General features: G+C 37.3%; 1 protein-coding gene across 2 annotated transcripts in view; it reads right to left on the bottom strand.

The window, feature by feature from the left end:
- Positions 1–423: 423 nt before the first annotated feature.
- ZNF280D (zinc finger protein 280D) overlaps positions 424–22,821 on the bottom strand; it is a 375,018-nt gene continuing 352,620 nt past the window's right edge. The window contains exons 20-21 of one of the 2 annotated variants that reach the window (XR_008299158.1): positions 15,772–15,957; positions 424–1,770 (exon numbers count right to left, since the gene is read on the bottom strand). Coding sequence is in view for 1 of the 2 variants with exons in the window: in XM_053223980.1 (XP_053079955.1) it covers positions 15,898–15,957 (60 nt within the window). In the remaining variant the exon portion in view is untranslated. Of the gene's footprint in view, positions 1,771–14,959; positions 15,958–22,821 lie in introns of those variants that run through there. The other variant, XM_053223980.1, reaches the window with a different exon arrangement.

Genomic DNA, 22,821 nt, shown 5'->3' with positions numbered 1-22,821 from the left:
ATTGGATTTATCTACATGTCCTTAGTGCTTAGCCCACAGTAGGCACTCAATATATGTTTAATGAATGGATGGATGGATGGGGCATTGCAATTTTTTTAAAATTTTTTTAACGTTTATTTATTTTTGAGACAGAGAGAGACAGAGCATGAACGGGGGAGGGTCACAGAGAGAGGGAGACACAGAACTGAAACAGGCTCCAGGCTCTGAGCTGTCAGCACAGAGCCCGACGCGGGGCTCGAACCCAAGGACCGTGAGATCATGACCTGAGCCGAAGTCGGACGCTTAACCGACTGAGCCACCCAGGCGCCCCAGCATTGCAATTTTTAAGGGAAGAAAAAAAGAGCATGAGGAATTAGCAGGTGAGAAAGTTCCAAAAGAGGTGTTAATCAAAACTCCAGCCACTTTCTCACAAAGGTTCATCTTTCACCTCCAAACATTTGACTCTCAATACTGCCATCATTTCCAAATTAGAGCTACAATCCAGGCAAGTATGAAGGCTTAGAAAAACCACAGGAAAAGTCGTGAGATCCTGCTCATTTGAAGATGGACTTAAACTTTAGTGAAGTACCAACCCTGCCTGCTTGTGTTATTTCTTTATACATTTAATAGAGCACTTACCTCTCAAAACCCAGCTGTGGCTTGATCTCACATTTTCTTCATACTTGCTTGAACACCTGTTAACCACAACACTGAGGCTGCCGGTCCTGGCTTCATCTTGCTCTCTGACTGTTACTACGACGTTGTAACCACAGTTCTGCAGCTGCTACGTTGGCAGCCATTACAGAGACTGGGGCTGGCCTCTGGCCGCTGGAGTGCTTTAACAGTCACACAGGTTCCTGGTGCAATAGATGTCTGTCTCTCTCTTCTGGCCCTCACAGCCCTTTGCTCATCCTGCTCTTGTAAAGCCCATCGCTTCTATGTAGTTAGGTTAAGTATGTCTATCACTCTCACTGGACTGCAAGTTCTGTGAGGGAAGGACCATGCCCTACTCATTATTGTTTCTCTCACACTTACCAGGGCCTGGCAATAGAAAGTAAGAGTGAAGAATGAATGAATGAATGAATGAACACATGCATGAAAGAATGTGTTGATTAAAATTCTTTGCTAGAGCCTTAATTAAGTCCCTCATCACTCCTATCAGTTATTATTTCCCCCAAAATTATACTCGTGATTTAGTGTAATTGATTGCTTTTTTTTTCTTTCACCCCAGAAACGGGTAATCTTTCTTGATTATCAACAGCTATGCTGTCATACAAAAATAGAAAAGAAAAATCTAGGCATGGTATAAACCTGCTAACGGCTTCCTCTCTGAGAGCTATCTTTATACATCTTTAAATCCCATTTAGTAATATTTGATTTCCTCAAACCTCTCAAGCCAGTTGGACATGGTGTGCCCTGTTCATGTAGCTAAGTGTATCTAATTCCATTAGCACCAGAGCCACAGTGACACTGCATTTTAAAAATACTACTTGTGATTTTTTCATTTAAAGACTTGAATGTTTCTGCTTTTTGGGGTCTTAAGAAATAAATGTCTCTTTGGAATCTTTGGGAAATTAGCCAATGCATTGAAACTTTATCACACCTGTTAGTAATAAAGATACCAAACAGATGAGTCCTCCCACTTGATGTATCTATCTTGTCTTACCTAAAGGTAATCACCATTTCCAAATCAGAGGACACTTATGGGTGTGGTTAAGTGGGAAACCAGGGCCTGGGCTCACAGCTGACTGAAGCTGACTGATCAGCTTGGCCACACATTTCTCTTTATGTCTGTAAACAGAGATAATAATATTGACTACACAAGGTTCTTGTGAAAATGAAAACACGGCAGGCATAATGCTCTTAGCCCAATTGTGTGAAGCAGAATTTCCTCTATAACGTTAGTACCCTCCGCTTTCTGACATTCCATGTCCACCAGTGCTGCTTTCCCAACAGGGTGCACTGTGGTGCAATATAGAGACATAAACTTCCATAGCAGAGGGAAATGTGGGGGCTGGGGGTGCTTCACAGAGTTACACAGTAGAGGCAATGGTAAGAACAATTTCACAATGTTTTGATATAAAGCATCCTGGGACTTTTTGTCTCTCTCCTAGTGACAGTGCTTTTCTCTTTTCTTTTTTTTTTTTTTTTTTTGTCCAGAAATTCCTCTTCTAGGCCTCAGCCTTTGGGATTACCGCATTTCCCACTTCACCCACGTTTGTTTTCTCCTGATCCTCCAAATCTCAGGAGCAAGGTCTTTGCTTCCCCACTGGCCATGCTGGAAATTACCTTTGTTCTCAATTTAGCCAGAGTCCTCCCTGGGCTCTCCTCACAGGAAAATGCTCTGACTTTCCTGGTCCAGACTCACTTCTCTGACCTGGGGCCTTCACAACCTGAGTGTCATTCCCATCAGTGCTGCCCAAGCAAACACTCCCATCTTCAACGTGAAGGCTTTTCTTGACAGGGCATTTCTTCAACTTCTCTTTGGGGTCATTTTGTTTCCTTCTTCCCTGGACCCTCAGTTATCCTAAAAATATATCTTAGTGGCTCACTGTCACTCCCATCCACCATCTTAATCTTCTCTGACTCACGTAGAAAATTCCTGTCCCTCACAGGGGTAACAGAGATGACCACAGTCCAGGCACGTTTACAGCTCCCCACTCTTGTTTCTGGAGGTTGTTGTTTTTCATCTTCCTTTACAAAAGTAAAACAAGTTCAGAGTACATCCTTATGTTTTGTTATATCTACTACTTCTACCTTCAAGTAATTAGTTTCCTTTCAATTAACAGTTTGGGAGAAATAAGATTTTTAAATATAAAATGCCAGTTTTTTTTTCTTTAAAAATTTTTTTATTGTTAAAAATGTAAATAAAGAGAAAATATAAGATGCTACATAATCCCCCAACCACTGACAACTATTTTGTTTTGTATGTCTTCCATGTACCCTATTTATCTATATCCACCCTACAAAATCTCCACAAAAATTTGTTGCTAAAAATCTGTGAGATACTGAAAATGTCCTGCCTTCTGTTCAACTAAGTTTCTTACATCATCACCTCTTGTCACCATGATTTCAAGAGATTTCTTTAAATAATGTGCTAATGTGCATATAGTAGTTTCTTAATAAATATAATCTCTTATTCATAAACTGGATTGGATTATATGACTTAATAAAATGGCATTAACTGTGTTAAAAGTGCAACACCAATGCAGTAGGTTTGGAGAAATGTAAATTCTACTATTAAGAAGCATTTGACTCTCAGGTCTTGATCTCAAGGTTGTGAGTTCAAGCCCAGTATTGGGCTTCATGCTGGCTGTAGAGCCTACTAAAAAAAAGAAAAGAAAAGAAAAAAAAAAGAATGTAACAAAGGTTTCACTCTTTCCACTTGTAGTGTTCGTTTTCAAAGCAATATATTTCCAAACTAAACTAGGTCATATTTATCAGTGATTAATGTAGCAGTAAATTGTGTTAGTTTAACTATTTCAAGCTTTAGCTTATGAATATACTCACCCTTTTTAAAAACTAAGAACAAGAGCTTCCCCAGGGAAGTTTCTGTCTAGTATCCTTTATTGTCTCTTCAAGCGCTCTCTTCACCCTCTCTTGTGGTCCTTTCTTAGTACTGACAAATGCCAATAAAGATTGTCCACATGAGAGGTCTTCACCTCCTTACTAATCTCCCCTCAATGCTGGACACTCTGGGTTTCCTCCCACACTACTTTACTGACATTAGACTCCTGTGTTTGTTAGGACAGAGGTTTGGCTATTTTTAATAAAATTATTTGTTCTTTTTCTATTGAGTTGTATGAGTTCTTTGTATATTTTGAGTATTAACCCCTTATCAGATATATCATTTGCAGATATTTTCTCCCATTCTGTAGGTTGCCTTTCCATCTTGTTGTTGGTTTCCTCTGCCATGCAGAAGCTTCTTAGTTGGATGTAGTCGCACTTGTCTATTTTTGCTTTTGTTGCTGTTGCTTTTGGTGACAAATCCAAAAAATCATGCAGAGACCAATGGCAAGGAGTTTAGTTTCTCTGTGTTTTTCTAGGAGTTTTATGGCTTCATATCTTACATTCAAGTCTTTAATCAATTTTGAGTTGAATCTCATGTCCATACCTATATCCAGTTTTAGATACACAATTTGCAAATATTTTTCCCGCTCTGTGGTTTGTTTTTTCATTTCTGAATGGTGTCTTTTGAAGAGAAAAAGACTTTAATTTTGGCAAAGGCCAATATACCATTTTTCAAATGGATTATCCTTTTGTGTCATAACCCAGAATCACAAACATCTGCCTATGTTTTCTTCTAGGCATTTTATAGTTTTCGGTTTTACACTTGTATCTATGATCCATTTTGAGTTAATTTTTTGTATGGTGTGAGATAAAAGTCTATATTTGTTTGTTTTAATGAGTATACAATTATACCCACTCCATTTTTTAAAAAAGAATATTCTGTTCCCGCTGAATTGTTTTGGAATCTTTGTCAAAAAGTGACAGACTATGGGTGTCTGGGTGGCTCAGTCAATTAAGTGTCTGACTCTTGATCTCAGCTCAGGTCATGATCTCATGGTTCATGAGTGCCAGCCCCACATCGGGCTCTGCGCTCACAGCATGGAGCCTGCTTGGAATTCTCTCTCCTTCTCTCTGCCCCTACCCCACTTGTGCTCTCTCTCTCTCTCTTTCTCAAAATAAATAAATAAACTTTAAAAGAAAGTGACAGACTGTACATGTGTGCATTTATATCTGGACCCGCTGCTTTTTCACATTGATTTTAATGCCTACACTACACCATATTAATTTCTGAAATTGTGTCGTAAGTTTTGAGATCAAATAGTATAAACCCTCCAGTTTTGCTCTTCTTTTCAACATTTTTTCTTTGGCTGTTCTAGGTGCTTTTCATTTTTATATAAATTTTAGGATCAATTTGTCAATTCCTATGACAACCTATGGAAATTTTTATAGGACTTTTATCCACTCTGTTGTTTTATTTGAGGAATATTGTCATCTTAGCAATGTTAACTCTTCCAATTCATGAACAATTCATGAACATAACACTTATACATGCTGTTCATTTCTTTCAACAATGTTTTATAGTTTTCAGTGTACAGGTCTTGCTCTTCTAAGGACTTTATTCCTAAGAATTTTATTCTTTTGTATGCTGTGGTAAATAGAAATGTTTTCTTAATTTCATTATTGGATTGCTTTACTGATCCAGCATCATATGGCCTCACTGCTCAGTTCAAGTATTTTGTTTTGCTTTGTTTTGTTTTTACTAGATTCCCTACAGTTTTTGCAGAGTGGTAAGGCAGGAGACTCAGGGTTCTCCCTGATGGAAAAGTCCCTCCCTATTCCAATGCGCACCTCAATAGCTCTAGTTTTATCTTTTGATATGTTGTGGTTCAGCTGTAAAATACCATTTGAATACAAATCATCTACTTTACTCTCATTGTGCAGATGAGGAAACTAACTGATCTCAGGATCACTGAGTAAATTTGACATGCAGTTTACAATGAAATAAAATGGGGCACCTGGGTGGCTCAACCAGTTGAGCATACAACTCTTGATCTCAGCTGAGGTCATGATCTCATGGTTGTGAGATCAGGCACCCCGTTGGGCTCTGTGCTGGGTGTGGAACCTGTTAGAGATTCTCTCCCTCTCCCCCTGGCCACCCCCCTCCCCTGTTCATGCTCTCTGTCTCTCAAAAGTAAATAAATAAATACATACATACAAATAAATAAATAAATAAAATGAAATATTACAAAGGAAAAATAAAGTATGACATGGAAATACAAAAGAAGTAAGTGAATCAGTAAAATTGCAGTTAGTCTTGTTCCTAATGAAAGATTTTATTTTCTCATTATAAATATTAATTCATGGTGGATACAACTCTTCAGCTTTATGTAAATTTCATAGAAAAAATATGTAGATTTGTCAGTTTTCTTATCTCAAATTGAAGCTGCATTTGAAAAGGTTAAAAGGATGCATAATTACACCGTTATTAAATGTCATATGGACTGATATTGTGCAGGTTAGGCCAAGTGTCTCTGTAACTCGAGTGTTAATTATTTGCAAACCTGCATATGGGAGGCCCCTAAGGATATTATTACTGAAGTACTGGCCTTCTCCTGACTTCACTGCTGTTAGTGTCAGCAAAGCCAGTGAATCTGTCATGTCTTTCCTGTTTATTCATAGAGGGTGTAGTGGTATTAGCAATATTCTTGCTTTTCGTGTATAATTGTTTCTGCTTTTGAATTTATATCTCATGTAACATTTTAATAATCCTATTCGTATGCAAAGCTCACTTAAAATGTAGAATATACAACTTATTATTAACTCTTTTTGACAGAGAGAAGTTCGTGAGAACTGAATACTAACAAGCAGAGAAAGAAAGCCACCAGGACTTTCAATTATTAATAGAAGTAGGAGTTATGCCCAGAGACTTTTTGACACAAATACAGGTAGTGAACGGTCTTATTTTAAAATGGCATGGGACTCTGACAGCAAAAATACTCTGAAAATCCCAAGCCAAATGATGGAAACAAGAAAAGAGAATAATATATACACTTTTTTTAATATTTGGAGAAGTCTGCACTTAACTTTGGTAGAAAAACTTATCAAAATTGTTACACAGTAATTAGAAGCCATTGAGTTTTGTCATTTACTTAACTGTTCTTATATATTGTACTTATAGAAGTGTCTTCAGTTGGCTAAGAACAGAACAAAATAGCTACTTGTTATAAAGCATAAGATAAAGTTTCCTGTGTTTAAATCTACCTTTTTGTTGTTACGATATCAGGAAGGTATCAGGGAATTGTTGAAAAGGAGAAATTGGGCCATTGCTACACAAGGAGATACTAGAAGTTTTAATACAGCATGAGTCTTTTCACTTAGAAATAGCTTTGGAGATTTGTGTGTGATAATATATACAACTATAACCCTATCTTCAAATGGAAAACTTATGCTCCAAGGTTCAAAGATATTTTTATAAACATATTGCTCATATAGAGAGTCATAAATTACAAATGTAGCACATGAGGGATAGAAATATAACTAACATATTTTAAATTGAGTTCAAAAAATAATTTTGTTGAGGTGCCTGGGTGGCTTAGTGGGATGAGCATCCGACTTCGGCTCAGGTCACGATCTTGCAGTTCGTGAGTTCAAGCCCCGTGCCGGGCTCTGTGTTGACAGCTCAGAGGCTGCAGCCTGCTTCGGATTCTGTGTCTCCCTCTCTCTGCCCCTTCCCCGCTCATGCGCTGTCTCTCTCTGTCTCTCAAAGATGAATAAACGTTAAAAAAATTTTTTTAAATAATTTTATCAGTTGTTTTGGAATTTAGAAGCCTTTGGGTCTCATTCTGGTGGCCCAGGGATCATTTAAAATCTGTTAAGATCATGTGCACCCATGCCTTCTTTTTCTTTTGATCAATTCCCCTACAGCAAGAAAAGGTATACAGGATGCTTCCCTTCACTCTAAAACTGTCTGTGTTCAAAACTTATTTTGTGCCAGTGGTGTTCTTCTTCAGTACCTGCCATGGGAGAAGGTCATTGTCAAGCATTATACATTCAAACTATTGCCACCTCTATATCTCTATCACGTAACAGGGAGGTCAGATGTCTGGACCTGGGGATCAAACCCTGGTTCTGTCCCTTATAAACATGTGAACTTGGGCAATTTACTCAATCTCCCCTAAAAACACCAACCTCACGGAATTGTTATGAGACTTAACACGGATGTATATAAACCTGGCTCCTAATAGGCACAAAATAAGTGATATGTAGTAACAATGTTTTGCTCATCACTATCTCAGGACCAGGGAATAAAACTTTTGGTGGGAAAAGTGAATAAATGCTGAAAACCATCTTCTGTTCTATTTCTTGCTTGCCCTCTGTCTTCTGTACTTCTCCACTGCAGTAAGTAGTAGTAAAGGGTGGAGGAGAGCCACAGCCAACTCCAGACCTACCTCAGAGTTGGTTCCAGGACGTCAATGGAAAGAATAAAGCAGACCATTGAATTTACTGCCCAGGCTAGCTCACTAGGATGGTCAAGCAGACAAAGATGAAGTTAGAAGTTTTACTTAGGAGTATAGACTATGCACTGGGCTGCAGAGTGTTTGTGTTATATATATATATATATATATATATTATATATATATATATATTATATATATATATAATATATATATTCATATATATATATATATTTAAGCTTGTGTATTTGAGAGAGAGAGAGAGAGAGAGAGAGAGAAAGATTAGGGCAGGAGAGGAGCACAGAGAGAGGAGAGAGAGAATCCCAAGCAGTCTCTGCACTGTCAGCATATAGCCTGACACAGGGCTCGAACTCATGAAACATGAGATTGTGACCTGAGCCAAAATCAAGTTGGATGCTTAACTGACTGAGCCACTCAGATGCCTCATTGTGTTACATTTCTTAAGGAGTCTGAGAAAAACCATCTCTGACAAGATGGGCTGCATGTCAAAAACCCTTAAATTAAACAACTCTTGTAACCATTAAATTAGTAAAGGTAATTTTTAAAAATTCTAAAACCATGTGTAGGTGGGCAAAAGAGATATAGGCTGATTCATACATTGCTGATGGTACTGTGAGTACCATCAAAGAATCAAAAGAATCAAGGAATCAAAACTAATCATATTTGTCAAGACTACCTTTTTGAGAAAATGCATTCTTCCATAACTTTAAAAGACTAGAATTGCTAACATTATTGAAGATTGAGCTGTTGACCATCCAAGATTTACATCCTGTAAGAAAGAGTCGACTATCTTTTCCTCTCTAGCTTGGACACTGATTGAACAGACTTGGGTCACATGCCTTCCCACCAACAAATCAGTCACTGTCAAGAGGAATAAAAGACAATGAGAGACTTGCCACCGCAGGTGGACACCATGGATGACCACGCCCTCCAGACTGCTCTTGTCCTCATATATTCTCCAAAGGAAAGGGGATATATGTACCAGATAACAGAGGATGAGAAAGTGTCCTAGACAAAATAACTGTCACAATCTGATAATCTAATCATGCCCTTTGCTGTAATAATATTCCTAAAATTATATCCCAAGAAGTAAGTTGAAATAGTGGGAGGGAGGGCTTGTGTAATTACCATGCCAACATGTCATAGCTTTTTACATTTGAACAGAAAAAGGAAAACAAAACAAAACCTAACCTGGAAATGGCCCAAATGCTCAAGTGCTGAAGAATGGTAAAGGTACTTCGGCATATTATAATAATAAGCCATCTTGTCCAATTCAATTTACTGAAGATTGAGAATGTATGTACTTTTGTTTAACAGTTAGTGGGAACATAAGGATGGATAAGGTATAGTGGCCACTATGTGATGTTAGTGATAATGATAATGGGCATTTTTGAGCACTTGCCAGTTGATAGTGTGTCAAGTCCTGCATTATTACATTCAATCCTCTGAACAATATTTTGAGATAGGCATTTTTGTATATCCATATATTTAGTTATATAGATGGTGAAACTGATTTTAACTTTCCCAAAGTCACACAGCTAATAAATGATGGAAATGGGACTTCACCCAAGGCCTTCTAACTCCAAAGCTGACACTGTGGTAGAGCTTTAAAACAACATTTTGTAGGAACACAGAGAATATGGTTATTTTTTTACAGTATTATTGAGTTATAATTTGACATTCAATAAGCACACACATGTAAAGTATACAATTTAATAAACATTGAGATGTGCCTGTGAAGGCATCTGATCTCCTTTCTGTGACGATAGATTAATGTGCATTTCTAGAATTTTATATTTGTTTGACTTGTTTGACTCAGCCTAATTATACTGAGATTCATCCATGTTGTTGCATGTATCAAATACCAAAAGGTCAGTTCTTTTTTTGCCGTGTTCCGTTATTTATTTGAATAAACCACAATATGTTTACACATTCACCTGTTGAAGGACAATTAAGCTCCCAGTAGTAGACTATTACAAATAAGACTGTATGAACAGTTGTGTACAAGTCTTAGTATGGTCAGTGCTTTCATTTCTCTTGGGTAAATAGTTAGGAGGGGAAAGGCTGGTTCATACGGTAAGTGCATATTTAACTTTTTTAAAATTTAAACTCTTTATTTTGAGATAATTGAATACTCTAATGCAGGTGCAAAAAACAATATAGAGAGCCTGTGTACCTTTTACCCAGCTCTTCTCCAATAGTAACAGCTTGTATTACTACATAATATAAAAACTGGGGTATTGACATTAATAAAGTGAAAATGCACAGCATTTCTATCGCCACAAGGATTTCTTATGTTGCCATTTTATAGCTACCTCTACTTCTCTCATATACCTCCTCACCAAGAATCAAATACTAATTAGTTCTCCATTTCTAAAATTCATTTCAAAAATATTCTATAAATGGAATCATTCAGTAGATAACCTTTTGGGACTAGCTTATTTTTATTATTTTTTCTTTCTTGTTTAATGTTTATTTATTTATATGGAGAGAGAGAGAGAGAGAGAAGGGGAGGGGGAGAGAGATAGAGGTAGAGAGAGAGAGGGAGAAAGAGAGAGAGAGAGAGAGAGATTGAGAGACAACCCCAAGCAGGCTCCATGCTGTCAGCACAGAGCCCAACGCAGGGTTCAATCTCATGAATCGTGAGATCATGACCTGAGCTGAAGTCAAGAACTGGATGCTTTACTGACTGAGCCACCCAGGAACCCCTATTATTAAGTTTTTAAACTCAATTCCAGAATAGTTAACATACAGTATTGTATTAGTTTCAAGTGTACAATATAGCGATACCACAATTCTATACATTATTCAGTGCTCATCATAAGTGTACTCTTAATCCCCTTCACCTGTTTCACCCATCCTTCCACCCACCTACCCTCTGGTAACCATCAGCTTTGTCTCTATAGTTAGAATCTGTTTCTTGGGTTGTCTCTCTCCCTCTTTTTTTTTTTTTCCTTTGTTCATTTGTTTCATTTCTTAAATTCCACACGTAAGTGAAATCATATGGTATTTGTCTTTCTCTGACTTATTTTCCTTACCATTTTACTCTCTAGTTCCATCCATGTTGTTGCAAATGGCAAGATTTCATTCTTTTTTATGGTCAAGTAATAGTCCATTGTGTATATATACCACTTCTTCTTTATCCATTCATCTGTTGATGGACACTGGGCTGCTTCCATAATTTGGCCATTGTAAATAATGCCACAATAAACAAAGGGGTGCATGTATCGCTTCTAATTAGTGTTTTTGTATTATTTGGCAAATAACCAGTAGTGGAATTACTGGATCATAGTGTAGTTTCATTTTAACTTTGTGGGGACTCTCCACGCTGTTTTCTAGAGTGGCTGCACCAGTTTGCATTCTCACCAACAGTGCAAGAGGGCTCCTGTTTCTCCATATCTTCACCTACACTTGTTGTTTCTTGTGAGGATTAGCTTTTTTCATTCAGAATAATTCTCTGGAGATTCACTCAGGCTGTTGTGTATCAGCTCTTTCACTCCTTTTTTTTTCAAATTTTTTAATGTTTATTTATTTTTGAGAGAGACAGAGCATGAACAGGGGAGGAGCAGAGATCTAGGGAGACAGAATCTGAAGCAGGCTCCAGGCTCTGAACTGTCAGCACAGAGCTCGATGCGGGGCTCGAACTCCCAAGCCACGAGATCATGACCTGAGCCGAAGTGGACGCTTAACCAACTGAGCCACCCAGGTGCCCCTCTTTCACTCCTTTTTATTGCTGAGTAGCATTCCATGATATGGATTTACCACATTTGTTTAATCATTCACCCACTGAAACATTTATGTTGTCTCCAGTTTCAGGCTATTACAAAAAAAGGCCTAGAAACATTCATGTACAGGTATTTATATAAATATAATTCTTCATTTTTCTGGGATAAATGTCCAGGAGAGCAGTTGCTTGGTGATACAGTAGTTGCATGCTCAATTTATTTAAACATTGCCAAACTGTTTTCCAGAGTGGCTGTGCCATGTTACCATCCTACCAGCAACATATGAGTGGTCCAGTTTATTCACGTTATCAGCATTTGGTATTATCACTATGTTTCACTTTACCCATTCGGATAGATAAGTAATGATATCTCATTATGGTTTTAATTTGCATGACTCTAATGGTTAATGAGGTAGACCTCTTTTCATGTACTTTTTTGCCATCTGCATATCCTCTTCAGTGAAATGTCTCTTTCTGTTTTTTTTCCCCCATTTTCAAATTGGATTTTTTTTTATTGTTGACATTTCAGAGTTCTTTTTGTATTTTAGACGTTAGCACACTGTCAGATATGTGGTTTGCAAATAATTTTTCACATTCGTTGCTCATAACTATCTTCTTTTTTTAAAGTTTATTTATTTTGAGAGAGAGTGGGGGAGGGCCAGAGAGAGGGAGAGAGAGAGAATCCCAAGGAGGCTCTGCACTGACAGAGCCTGATGTGGGGCTCAGACTCATGAACTGTCAGATCATAACCGGAGTCAGTCAGATGCTTAATCAACGGAGTCACCCAGGTGCCCCATGTAATTTTTATGAGGTTCAGCTTTTCATTTTTCCATTATGGATTGTGCTTCGGTGACAAGTCTAAGAACTCTTGGCCTAGTCCTAGATCCTGAGGACTTTTTTTCCTTTCCCCCCCCCCCTAAAAAAGTGTTATAGCTTTATGTTTCCATTAAGCTTTATGTTTACACAGTACTTATCATAACGTGTAAAATGTAGGTCAAGATATGTTTCTTTTTTAACCTATGGGTGTCCATTTTCTCCATAACCATTGTTTAAAGGCTATCTCTCCTACATTGAATTGCATCTGCACATTTGTCAAAACTCAGGCATATGTGTGTTGGTATTTTGGGGGTTTCCCTCTTCTATCTTGATTGTCTTAGCCATTCTAGTTAGTCTTCCATAAAAATATTAGAAGAATCTTGCCTATACCTATAAAATTTCTTGCTGAGGTTTTGATGGGAATTGTGTTAAATCAGAGTATTAATTTGGGGAGAATTGACTATGTTCTCTCCTCCAATCCATAAACATCTTATACCTCTTCACTTACTGATATCTTTTTTAATCCAAGTACAATTAACATACAATGTTATATTAGTTTCAGGTATACAACATAATGATTCAACAATTCTATACATTACTCACTGCTCATCATGATAAGATTACTCTTAATCCCTTCCCCCTATTTCACTCATCCCCCTACCCACCTCCCCTCTGGCAACTACCAATTTGTTCTCTACACTTAAGAGTCTGTGTTTTTTGTTTTTCTCTTTTTTTTAATTTGTTTTTTTCTTACATTTCACACATGAGTGAAGTTATATGATATTTACCTTTCTCTGACTGACTTATTTCACTTAACATTATACCCTCTAGATTCATCAATGATGTTGCAAATGGCAACATTCTCTATTATGGCTGAGTTATATTCCACTGTCTATATATACATCTTTTTTTTTTTTTTTGGTAACTAAATTTGTTTATTTTTATCATGATTTTCCCCCAAAGATTTTTTTATTTGAATATAGTTGACACATTATATTACATTAGTTTCAGGTGTACAAGTTGATTTGACAAGTTTATGCTTGACATGATACTATATTCACCACAAGTGTAGCTACCATCTGTCCTATTAACATTGCTATTTCAATAACATTTACTGTATTCTTTCTGCTGTGCCTTTTATTCCCATGACTTGTTCATTTCATAACTAGAGGCCTGTATTACCCCCCTCCCGTTTACTCATTTTGGCCAAGCCCTCACCCCTCTCCTCTCTGGCAATCAGTTTATTCTTTGTATTAATAGGTCTGATTCTGCTTTGTGTTTGTTTAGTTTTTGTGGGTTTTTTTTTGTTGTTGTTGTTTTTATTCCACTTATGAGTAGAATCATATGGTCTTTGTCCTCCTGAGTCTGACTTATTTCACTTAGCATATTACCCTCCAGGTCTATCCATGTTGTTTCAAATGGCACAATCTCATCCTTTTTAATGAACTCATAATATACGTGTGTGTGTGTGTGTGTGTGTGTGTGTGTGTGTGTGTACATTTTCCTTATCCATTCATCTAGTGATGGACACTTAGGTTGTTTCCATATCTTGGCTATTGTAAAAAATGTTGCAATCAACCTAAGTGTGCATATATCTTTTCAAATTAGTGTTTTCATTTTCTTTGGAGAAATTCTCAGTAGTGAAATTATTGGATCATATGGTATTTCTATTTTAAATTTTTTGAGGAGCCTCCATATCGGTTTCCACAGTGGATGCACCAATTTACATTCCCATCAACAGTCTGATTTCTTTCATCATCATTTGTACTTCTCAGCTTTTCCACCTAAGTATTTCTCTCTCTCTCTTTTTTCAGTGATTGCAAATAGAATTCTATTTTAAATTTCAGTGTTCATGTGTTCATTTTGGGGGTATAGAAATACAATAAGTGTTTTCATGTTTATGTTGTATCCTGCAACCTTGCTGAACTCACTCACTTATTATCACTTGAAGGTCTTTGTAGATTCTTTAGGACTTTTTCCATGAATAGTTTTATTTCTTCCTTTATGATATGTATGCTTGTTATTTCCTATTCTTGTCTTATTTCACTGGCTAGAACTTCTAGTACTATGTTGAATAGGAGTTGAGAGAATAAATATATGTGCTTTATTCCCTGTTTTAGGGATAAAGCATTCACTCTTTCACCATTAAATGTATGTCAGCTATAAAGTTTTTTGTAGATGTTCTTTATCAGGTTGATGATTTCCCCTCACTTCCAATTTTTGTAAGTTTTCATTAGGAATCATTGTTAAATTTTGTCAAATGCCTCTTTAGCCTATTAATATTCTGGATTATATATATTTTTAAGTTTTTATTTGAATGCCAGTTACTTAACATACAGTATAATAGTCATTCAAAGCTTCCATTTAACACCTGATACTCATGACAAGTGTCCACCTTAATCCCCATCTCTTTTTTAAGCTATCCCCTCACCCACTTCCCTTCTGGTAACCATCAGTTTACTCTCTGTACTTAAGACTCTGTTTCTTGGTTTGCCTCTCTCTCTCTCCATTTTTCCCTTTGCTCATTTGTTTTGTTTTGTTTAATTCCACATATGAGTGAAATTATATGGTATTTGTCTTTCCCTGACTAATTTCACTTAGCATAATACTATCTAGCTCCATCTATATTGTTGCAAATGTCAAGATTTCATTATGTTTATGGTTGAATAATATCCCAATTGTATATATATATTTCCACATCTTTTTTATCCATTCATCACTCAATGGACACTTGAGCTGTGCCCATAATTTGGTTATTGTAGACAATGCTGCTATAAACATTGGGAGTTTTGAGTACTGAACCAGCTATACATCCTTGGAATAAAGTCCACTTGATTATTATGTATAGTTTTTTTTTACATGGTGGAATTTTACTTGTTGATATTAAGAATTTGTGCATCTATATTCATAAGTGATACTGAGGTTTTGGTACTGTCTCTGGTTTTAGTGTCAGGTAATAATGGCTTCAGAAAATGAGTTGAGGATTGTTCCCTCAGAGTGGGGGAAAATATTTGCATAATACATATTTGGTAAAGGACTTAAATCTAGAATATATAAAGAACTCTTAAAACTCAATAAAAAGAAGATAAACAGCCCAGTAAAATTATGAGCAAAAGATGTGAACAGATAATTTACCAAGGAAGAGATGTGGATGGCAAATAACACATAAAACAATTCTCGATATCATTGGCCATTATGCAATAAAGCCACAATAAAATACTATTATAGACCCCACTCAGAAGGCAAAATTTTAAAAATTAACGATACCATGGGGCGCCTGGGTGGCTCAGTCAGCTGAATGTCCGACTTCGGCTCAGGTCATGATCTCACGGGTCCGGGGTTTCGAGTCCTGTGTGGGGCTCTGTGCTGACTGCTTGGAGCTTGGAGCCTGCTTCAGATTCTATGTCTTCCCCTCTCCATGCCCCTCCTCTGCTGGTGCTCTGTCTCTCTCTCCTTCAAAAATAAATAAACATTAAAAAAGTAAAAAAAAAAGATCAACAATACCAAAAGTTAGTGAGGATATGGAGTAACTGAAATGCTCTAAATATCTGGTATGAATGAAAAAAATGATAAAACCACTCTGGAAAGAAGTATGGCAGTACCTTATAAAGTTAAACATACAGGTACTATAGAAATCTGTAATTTCACTTCTGGATATTTACCAATGAAAAATGAAAATATATGTCCCACTAATAATTGCCCATGTATATTTATAGAAAATTTACAGAAGATACTATAATGACCCCAGACTGGATTCAAATATTTTTTAAGTTTATTTATTTATTTGCAGAGAGAGAGAAAGCATGAGCAGGGGAGAGGCATAGAGAGAGAGAATCCCAAACAGACTCTGCACTGTTAGCACGGAGCCCGATGCAGGCCTCGAACCCACAAACCATGAGATTGTGACCTGAGCTGAAACCAAGAGTTGGCTGCTTAGCCGACTGAGCCACCCAGGTACCCCCAAGACTGGACTCAAATGCCCAAGTCATGAATGGATAGGCACATCCATACAATGGAATGCTAGTCATACTTCTACATACAACAACAATCAAAAGAATTATGATAAATGAAAGACACCAGATATAAGTGGTGAGGATATTTTATAAAAGGCAAAACTATAGGGCCAGAAAACATATTGATGATTGCCTAAGGCTGGGAATGAAGGAAAAGGAGTTACTTCAAGTAGGCAGGAGGAAACTTTTGGGGATGATGAAAATGGAAATTTTGATTGTAGTGATGGTTATATAACTGTATGTGTTTGTTAAACCTCATCAAATTAGGGGCACCTGGGTACCCTAGTCAGTTGAGCATCTGATTCTTGGTTTCAACTCAGGTCATCTCATAGTTTGTGAGTTTGAGCCCCTCATGGGGCTTTGTGCTCACAGCACAGAGCCTCCTTGGGATTCCCTCTGTCTCCCTTTCTCTCTGCCCTGCCCCACTCATGCTCTCTCTCTCTCTCAAAATAAATAACTAAAAAAAAAAAAAACTCATCAAATTATACATTTTAAAATAATATACTCTGCTACATGTAAATTATACCTTAATAAATCTGATAAAAATTATTTATGTGGCTAAATTTTGCTATATCAGTTACAATTAATTTAAATTTGCATCCCCAGGTTTTAAGAGCACATGTACCTCTACATCCTGCCAATGAGTAACATTAAACAAGCTTTTTTATCTTTGTTAAAATTATGGGTAAAAAGTAGTATACCATTGCTTTTTTTACTTACAACTTTTTTAAATAAATTTTTTAAGTTTATTTATTTATTTTGAGAGAGACAGAGACAGCACAAGTGCAGGAGGAGCAAAGGGAGAGGGAGACAGAGAATCCCAAGCAGGCTCTGCACTGTCAGCACTGAGCCAGATGTGGGGCTTGAACTCATGAAACCGTGAGATCATGACCTGAGCCAAAACCATGAGTTGGACACTTAACCGACTGATCCACCCAGGTGCCCCTTTATTTTTGAGAGAGACAGAGACAGAATGCGAGTGGGGTAAGGGGCAGAGAGAGAGGGAGACGCAGAATCCGAAGCAAGCTCCAGACTCTGAGCTGTCAGCTGGATGATTATTGTTTTTATTCTTAGTACATTTTATATGTGAAATGACTTTTCTTATTATTTCCCATATTTCTATTAGTGGTGTTTATCTTTTCCAACTGAGTTGTAAATAGTCACTGTGGATATTTATTTATTTATCTGGTAACAATTTATTTTTATTTCATTTTTTTAAATAAATTTCACATGCATGGTGGAGCCCAGCACAGGGCTTGAATTCATGACCCTGAGATCAACACCCGAGCTGAAATCAAGAGTCAGTGACTTAACCAACCAACTTAACCAACAGGAATCCCTCACTGTGGAATTTTAAAAGGTACTGTATAATTATTATTCAAATGTTCTTGCCAATATATTATTTTTAAGTTATATATATATGTATGTATGTATATATATATATATGTATGTATATGTATATATATATACAGTTTTCATTGGAAATGTTACTAATTTTTATTTAGTCAAATTGACTTATTCTTTCCCTTAATATGATCCTGGTTTTACATCATATATTCCTACTCCAAGATTACATATAATAATCTATGTTTTCTTCTGTATCTTATAGGGTCATTTTTGTTATCAAATTTTGCTCTGTACAGAATGTATTTGGGTATAAGTTGTCTGAACATGACTTATTTAAAGAACTAGCTTTTTCCCACTAATGCCACATTTGTCAATACTAAATTCCCATATCTATTATACTTTATCTATAAATTGTATTCTGTTCCATTAATCTTTCTAGTCATATGTGATATTACTTTAAGTATTGATAATAGTCACAATCTTACCTTAAGAAATGAGCATGCATCTATCTATCCTCTACCTGCATCTTATCATAAGAAAGATAATACAGAGAAAGAGAGATACCATATGTTTTCACTCTTATGTGGATCCTGAGAAACTTAACAGAAGACCATGGGGGAGGGGAAGGGGGAAAAAAAAGTTAGGGAGGGAACCAAACCATAAGAGCCTCTCAAAAACTGAGAACAAACTGGGGCACCTAGGTGGCTCAGTCAGTTGAGCATCGGATTTCAGCTCAGGTCATGATCTCACAGCTTGTGAGTTCGAGCCCCGGGTGGGGCTCTGTGCTGACAGCTCAGAGCCTGGAGCTTGCTTCGGATTCTGCGTCTCCCTCTCTCTCTGCCCCTACCCCACAAGCATTCTGTCTCTGTCTCTCTCAAAAATAAATAAACATAAAAAAAAAAGATGGTGAATAAACTGAGGGTTGATGGGGGAGGGGGGAGGGGGAGGGGGAGGGGGGAGGGGGGAGGGAGGGGGGAGGGGGGAGGGGGGAGGGGAGGGAGGGGGGAGGGGGAGGGGGGAGGGGGGAGGGGGGAGGGGGGAGGGGAGGTAGGGGGGAGGGGGGAGGGGGGAGGGGGGAGGGGGGAGGGGGGAGGGGGGAGGGGGGAGATGAGCATTAGGTGTTGTATGGAAACCAATCTGATAATAAATTTCATATTAAAACACACATAATAATAAAGATAATAAATAATTGCTGAACTTAGTATTTTAATGCCAAGTATCAGTCTTTTAACTACAATATTTAATACTTATTACTTAGTGTTATATTTGTATCAGATTAAAATAATAAATTTAAAAGCAAAATGTAATAATATAGGATACTAGGAAAATTTTAATGTTTTAGCATCAGTGAACTGGACTTACAGTTCTATATTTAGTTACCCTGTTTAAGACCTTTAACATAATAAAATCTTTTTGTAGTTTTATGGTTCCTCCAAGGAATGATTGGTAATTATGTTTAGTGCAGCAAATAGTGAGTTTCTGATTGCACTGCAGCTCTAGTTCATTAGGACTGAGCTAGAATGAGCTTGCACATTTTGAATTAGACTGCAGAAGGGTGCAAGTAGTAAATGAACCTTGGCACCATTTCCAGATTGGCATGTGAAAACCCAAAAGACGCCCTTTGTCCATAGTCATTTCCTCAAATGCTGAAGAATTAATAATGCTTCTGTTCAAAATGAATGTGTTAAAATTGGAAGCCTGAAGAACAAATCTTTTTAAATAACAGGGTCAGTAAACATGAATCACCATTTGTATACGGATCCAACAGATTATAAGAATAGACTAAGTTTTCCAAGGCCTTTCTAGCCTGGGTATAAATGGGGTCATGGTCACGGCAACAGGCTCAGGTCCTCATCTTTTTTGTGTCATCGTATTTTATATGAACTCTAGGTATAAAACATATAGCTAGATTGTATTTTGAAATCCTATTTGACAATCTTGACCAGTTTAACCCATCCATTTATCATGACCAGTCATATATTTGGATTCATTCACCATATTTTGGATTCACCATATTTTATTATTTTCTACTTCCTAGGCTTTTTACTTGTTCCCCATCTTTGCTTGCTTGTTTGCTTGCTTGCTTGTGTATGTATGTATGTATGTATGTATGTATATTTGCATCATTCATTCATTCATTTATTGGATTGAATATTCTTCTCCTTTTTCTGTGCAAACAAGTGTTTTTATTAAAGTACAGGGACACAGGGCGCCTGGGTGGAGCAGTCAGTTAAGCGTCCGACTTCAGCCAGGTCACGATCTCGCGGTCCAGGAGTTCGAGCCCCGCGTCAGACTCTGGGCTGATGGCTCAGAGCCTGGGGCCTGTTTCCGATTTTGTGTCTCCCTCTCTCTCTGCCCCTCTCCCGTTCATGCTCTGTCTCTCTCTGTCCCAAAAATAAATAAACGTTGAAAAAAAAATTTTTTTTTAAATAAATAAAGTACAGGGACAGGACCCATGGGAAGAACTTGAATTGAGTTTTCCTTACTCACTTTACCCTACTTTACTGATTTGGGAGTTACTGATTATACTTGACTGAAAATCTAAGATTAGTCAATATCTCTTTCTCTCTAAAATGTATGGACTCTAATTACAACATGCCCCTACCACCCAGCCTCTTCCATATTAATTTTGATTGCTTTTCAGCTTCACTTAATTTTGTCCAGTTCTATAATAGTGATTCTTCATTTTCTTTTTTTTTTTTATTTAAAAAAAATTTTTTTTCAACGTTTACTTATTTTGGGGACAGAGGGAGTCAGAGCATGAACGGGGGAGGGGCAGAGAGAGAGGGAGACACAGAATCGGAAACAGGCTCCAGGCTCTGAGCCATCAGCCCAGAGCCTGACGCGGGGCTCGAACTCCCGGACCGCGAGATCGTGACCTGGCTGAAGTCGGATGCTTAACCAACTGCGCCACCCAGGCGCCCCTTCATTTTCTTTTTTATATAATCAACTGTTAATTTGATTTATCCATATTGTTTTGCTCAGATTATTCTTACAGCCCACATTAAGCTTACTCTGGGTTAAATTTCCTAAAGTATGCATTTTTACAAATCCTTCTTCAGGGGTCTGAGTGCAATAAATGTATCTATCACCTAAAATGAACAAATCAGGAGACTATAGATACTGGAGAGGATGTGGAGAAACAGGAACCCTCTTGCACTGTTGGTGGGAATGCAAACTGGTGCAGCTGCTCTGGAAAACAGTGTGGAGGTTCCTCAAAAAATTAAAAATAGATCTACCGTATGACCCAGCAATAGCACTGCTAGGAATTTACCCAACGGATACAGGAGTGCTGATGCATAGGGGCACTTGTACCCCAATGTTTATAGCAGCACTTTCAACAGTAGCCAAATTATGGAAAGAGCCTAAATGTCCATCAACTGATGAATGGATAAAGAAGATGTGGTTTATATACACAATGGAATACTACGTGGCAAGGAGAAAGAATGAAATATGGCGTTTTGTAGCAACGTGGGTGGAACTGGAGAGTGTTATGCTAAGTGAAATAAGTCATACAGAGAAAGAGAAATACCATATGTTTTCACTCTTATGTGGATCCTGAGAAACTTAACAGAAGTCCATGGGGGAGGGGAAGAAAAAAAAAAGAGGTTAGAGAGGGAGGGAGCCAATACATAAGAGACTCTGAAAAACTGAGAACAAACTGAGGGTTGTTGGGGGGTGGGAGGGAGGGGAGGGTAGGTGATGGGTGTCGAGGAGGGCACCTTTAGGGGTGAGCACTGGGTGTTGTATGGAAACCAATTTGACAATAAATTTTGTATTAAAAAAATAAATGTATCTATTGCTTGTTTAGAAGAGATTTTCTTTTTCCACTCTTGAAGACAATTCAATGGGAAGAGGTGTGTAGACATAGAGTTATTTTCCCTCAACACTTTGAAATTATTGTTCTATCATTGTATGACTGTCAACATAACAAGTGTATAGTCAGCTGAATTTTTTTTCCATTATAAATACATTGTCTTTTCTTCTTTGGTGTCCTAAAACTTTCTTTCTGTCTTTGGTATTCTGTATTTTGGTGGCAATGTGTCTACTTCTCCATTTCATTTGCTTTATCCAGTAGGGGACTTGGTGTATATTCAGTCTGAAGATTCATGTCTTTAACTCTAGAAATTTTGAAACCATTTTCTCTTCAAATATTGATGCACTCTATTATTTCCTTGCAGAATTCTTTGAGATATATGTTAGACCTGCTAATTATACCCTTCATATCTTATAACATTTCCTTTGTGTTTTCCATATTTCTAATCTGCATTCTGTGTAATATCCAGTGATCTATCTTCCAGGTCACAAATTCTCTTTTCTACTATTTAAACATTTACTGAGTTTTAAATTCCAATGCCTATAATGACTATATCCATTTATAAAAATATAGATGGTCTTTTTTAAATTTTGCCTCTTTTTTTCTCACAGTGAATTATTTATCATGATTGCTGGTGCTTCTTTTATCTCTGATCATTTTAACAAATGTATTTTATACACTGATATTATTTATCTCAAGTTCTTAGACTGTCAGTTCTCCAGATTGTTGAGTCTGGTGACTCTTCCTCATGCTAGATCACCTCATGTTGTTTGTGAGTTTTTGTCACTAGCTTAACTTCAGTGGGAATTTGCTTTATATGTGTGAATTAATGCATCCTGGGGTGTGGGGGTGCTCCCCATGGAGCAATTTTGTGGGTTTTTCCCCTGCTGTGTGCCCTCAAATTATTTCAATAGTCATGGATAATTTTTATTTTTTAAAAAATTTTTTAACGTTTTATTTATTTTTTAGACAGAGACAGAGTGTGAGTGAGGGAGGAGCAGAGTAAGAGAAAGACACCCAGAATCCAAAGCAGGCTCCAGGCTCTGAGCTGTCAGCACAGAGCCCGATGCAGGGCTTGAACTCATGAACTGCGAGATCATGACCTGAGCCAAGGTCAGTTGCTTAACCGACTAAACCACA

The sequence above is a fragment of the Acinonyx jubatus genome, chromosome B3, assembly GCF_027475565.1.
Source record: "Acinonyx jubatus isolate Ajub_Pintada_27869175 chromosome B3, VMU_Ajub_asm_v1.0, whole genome shotgun sequence".
Taxonomy (NCBI): Eukaryota; Metazoa; Chordata; class Mammalia; order Carnivora; family Felidae; genus Acinonyx; species Acinonyx jubatus.
This window is presented reverse-complemented; position numbering and strand designations above follow the sequence as displayed.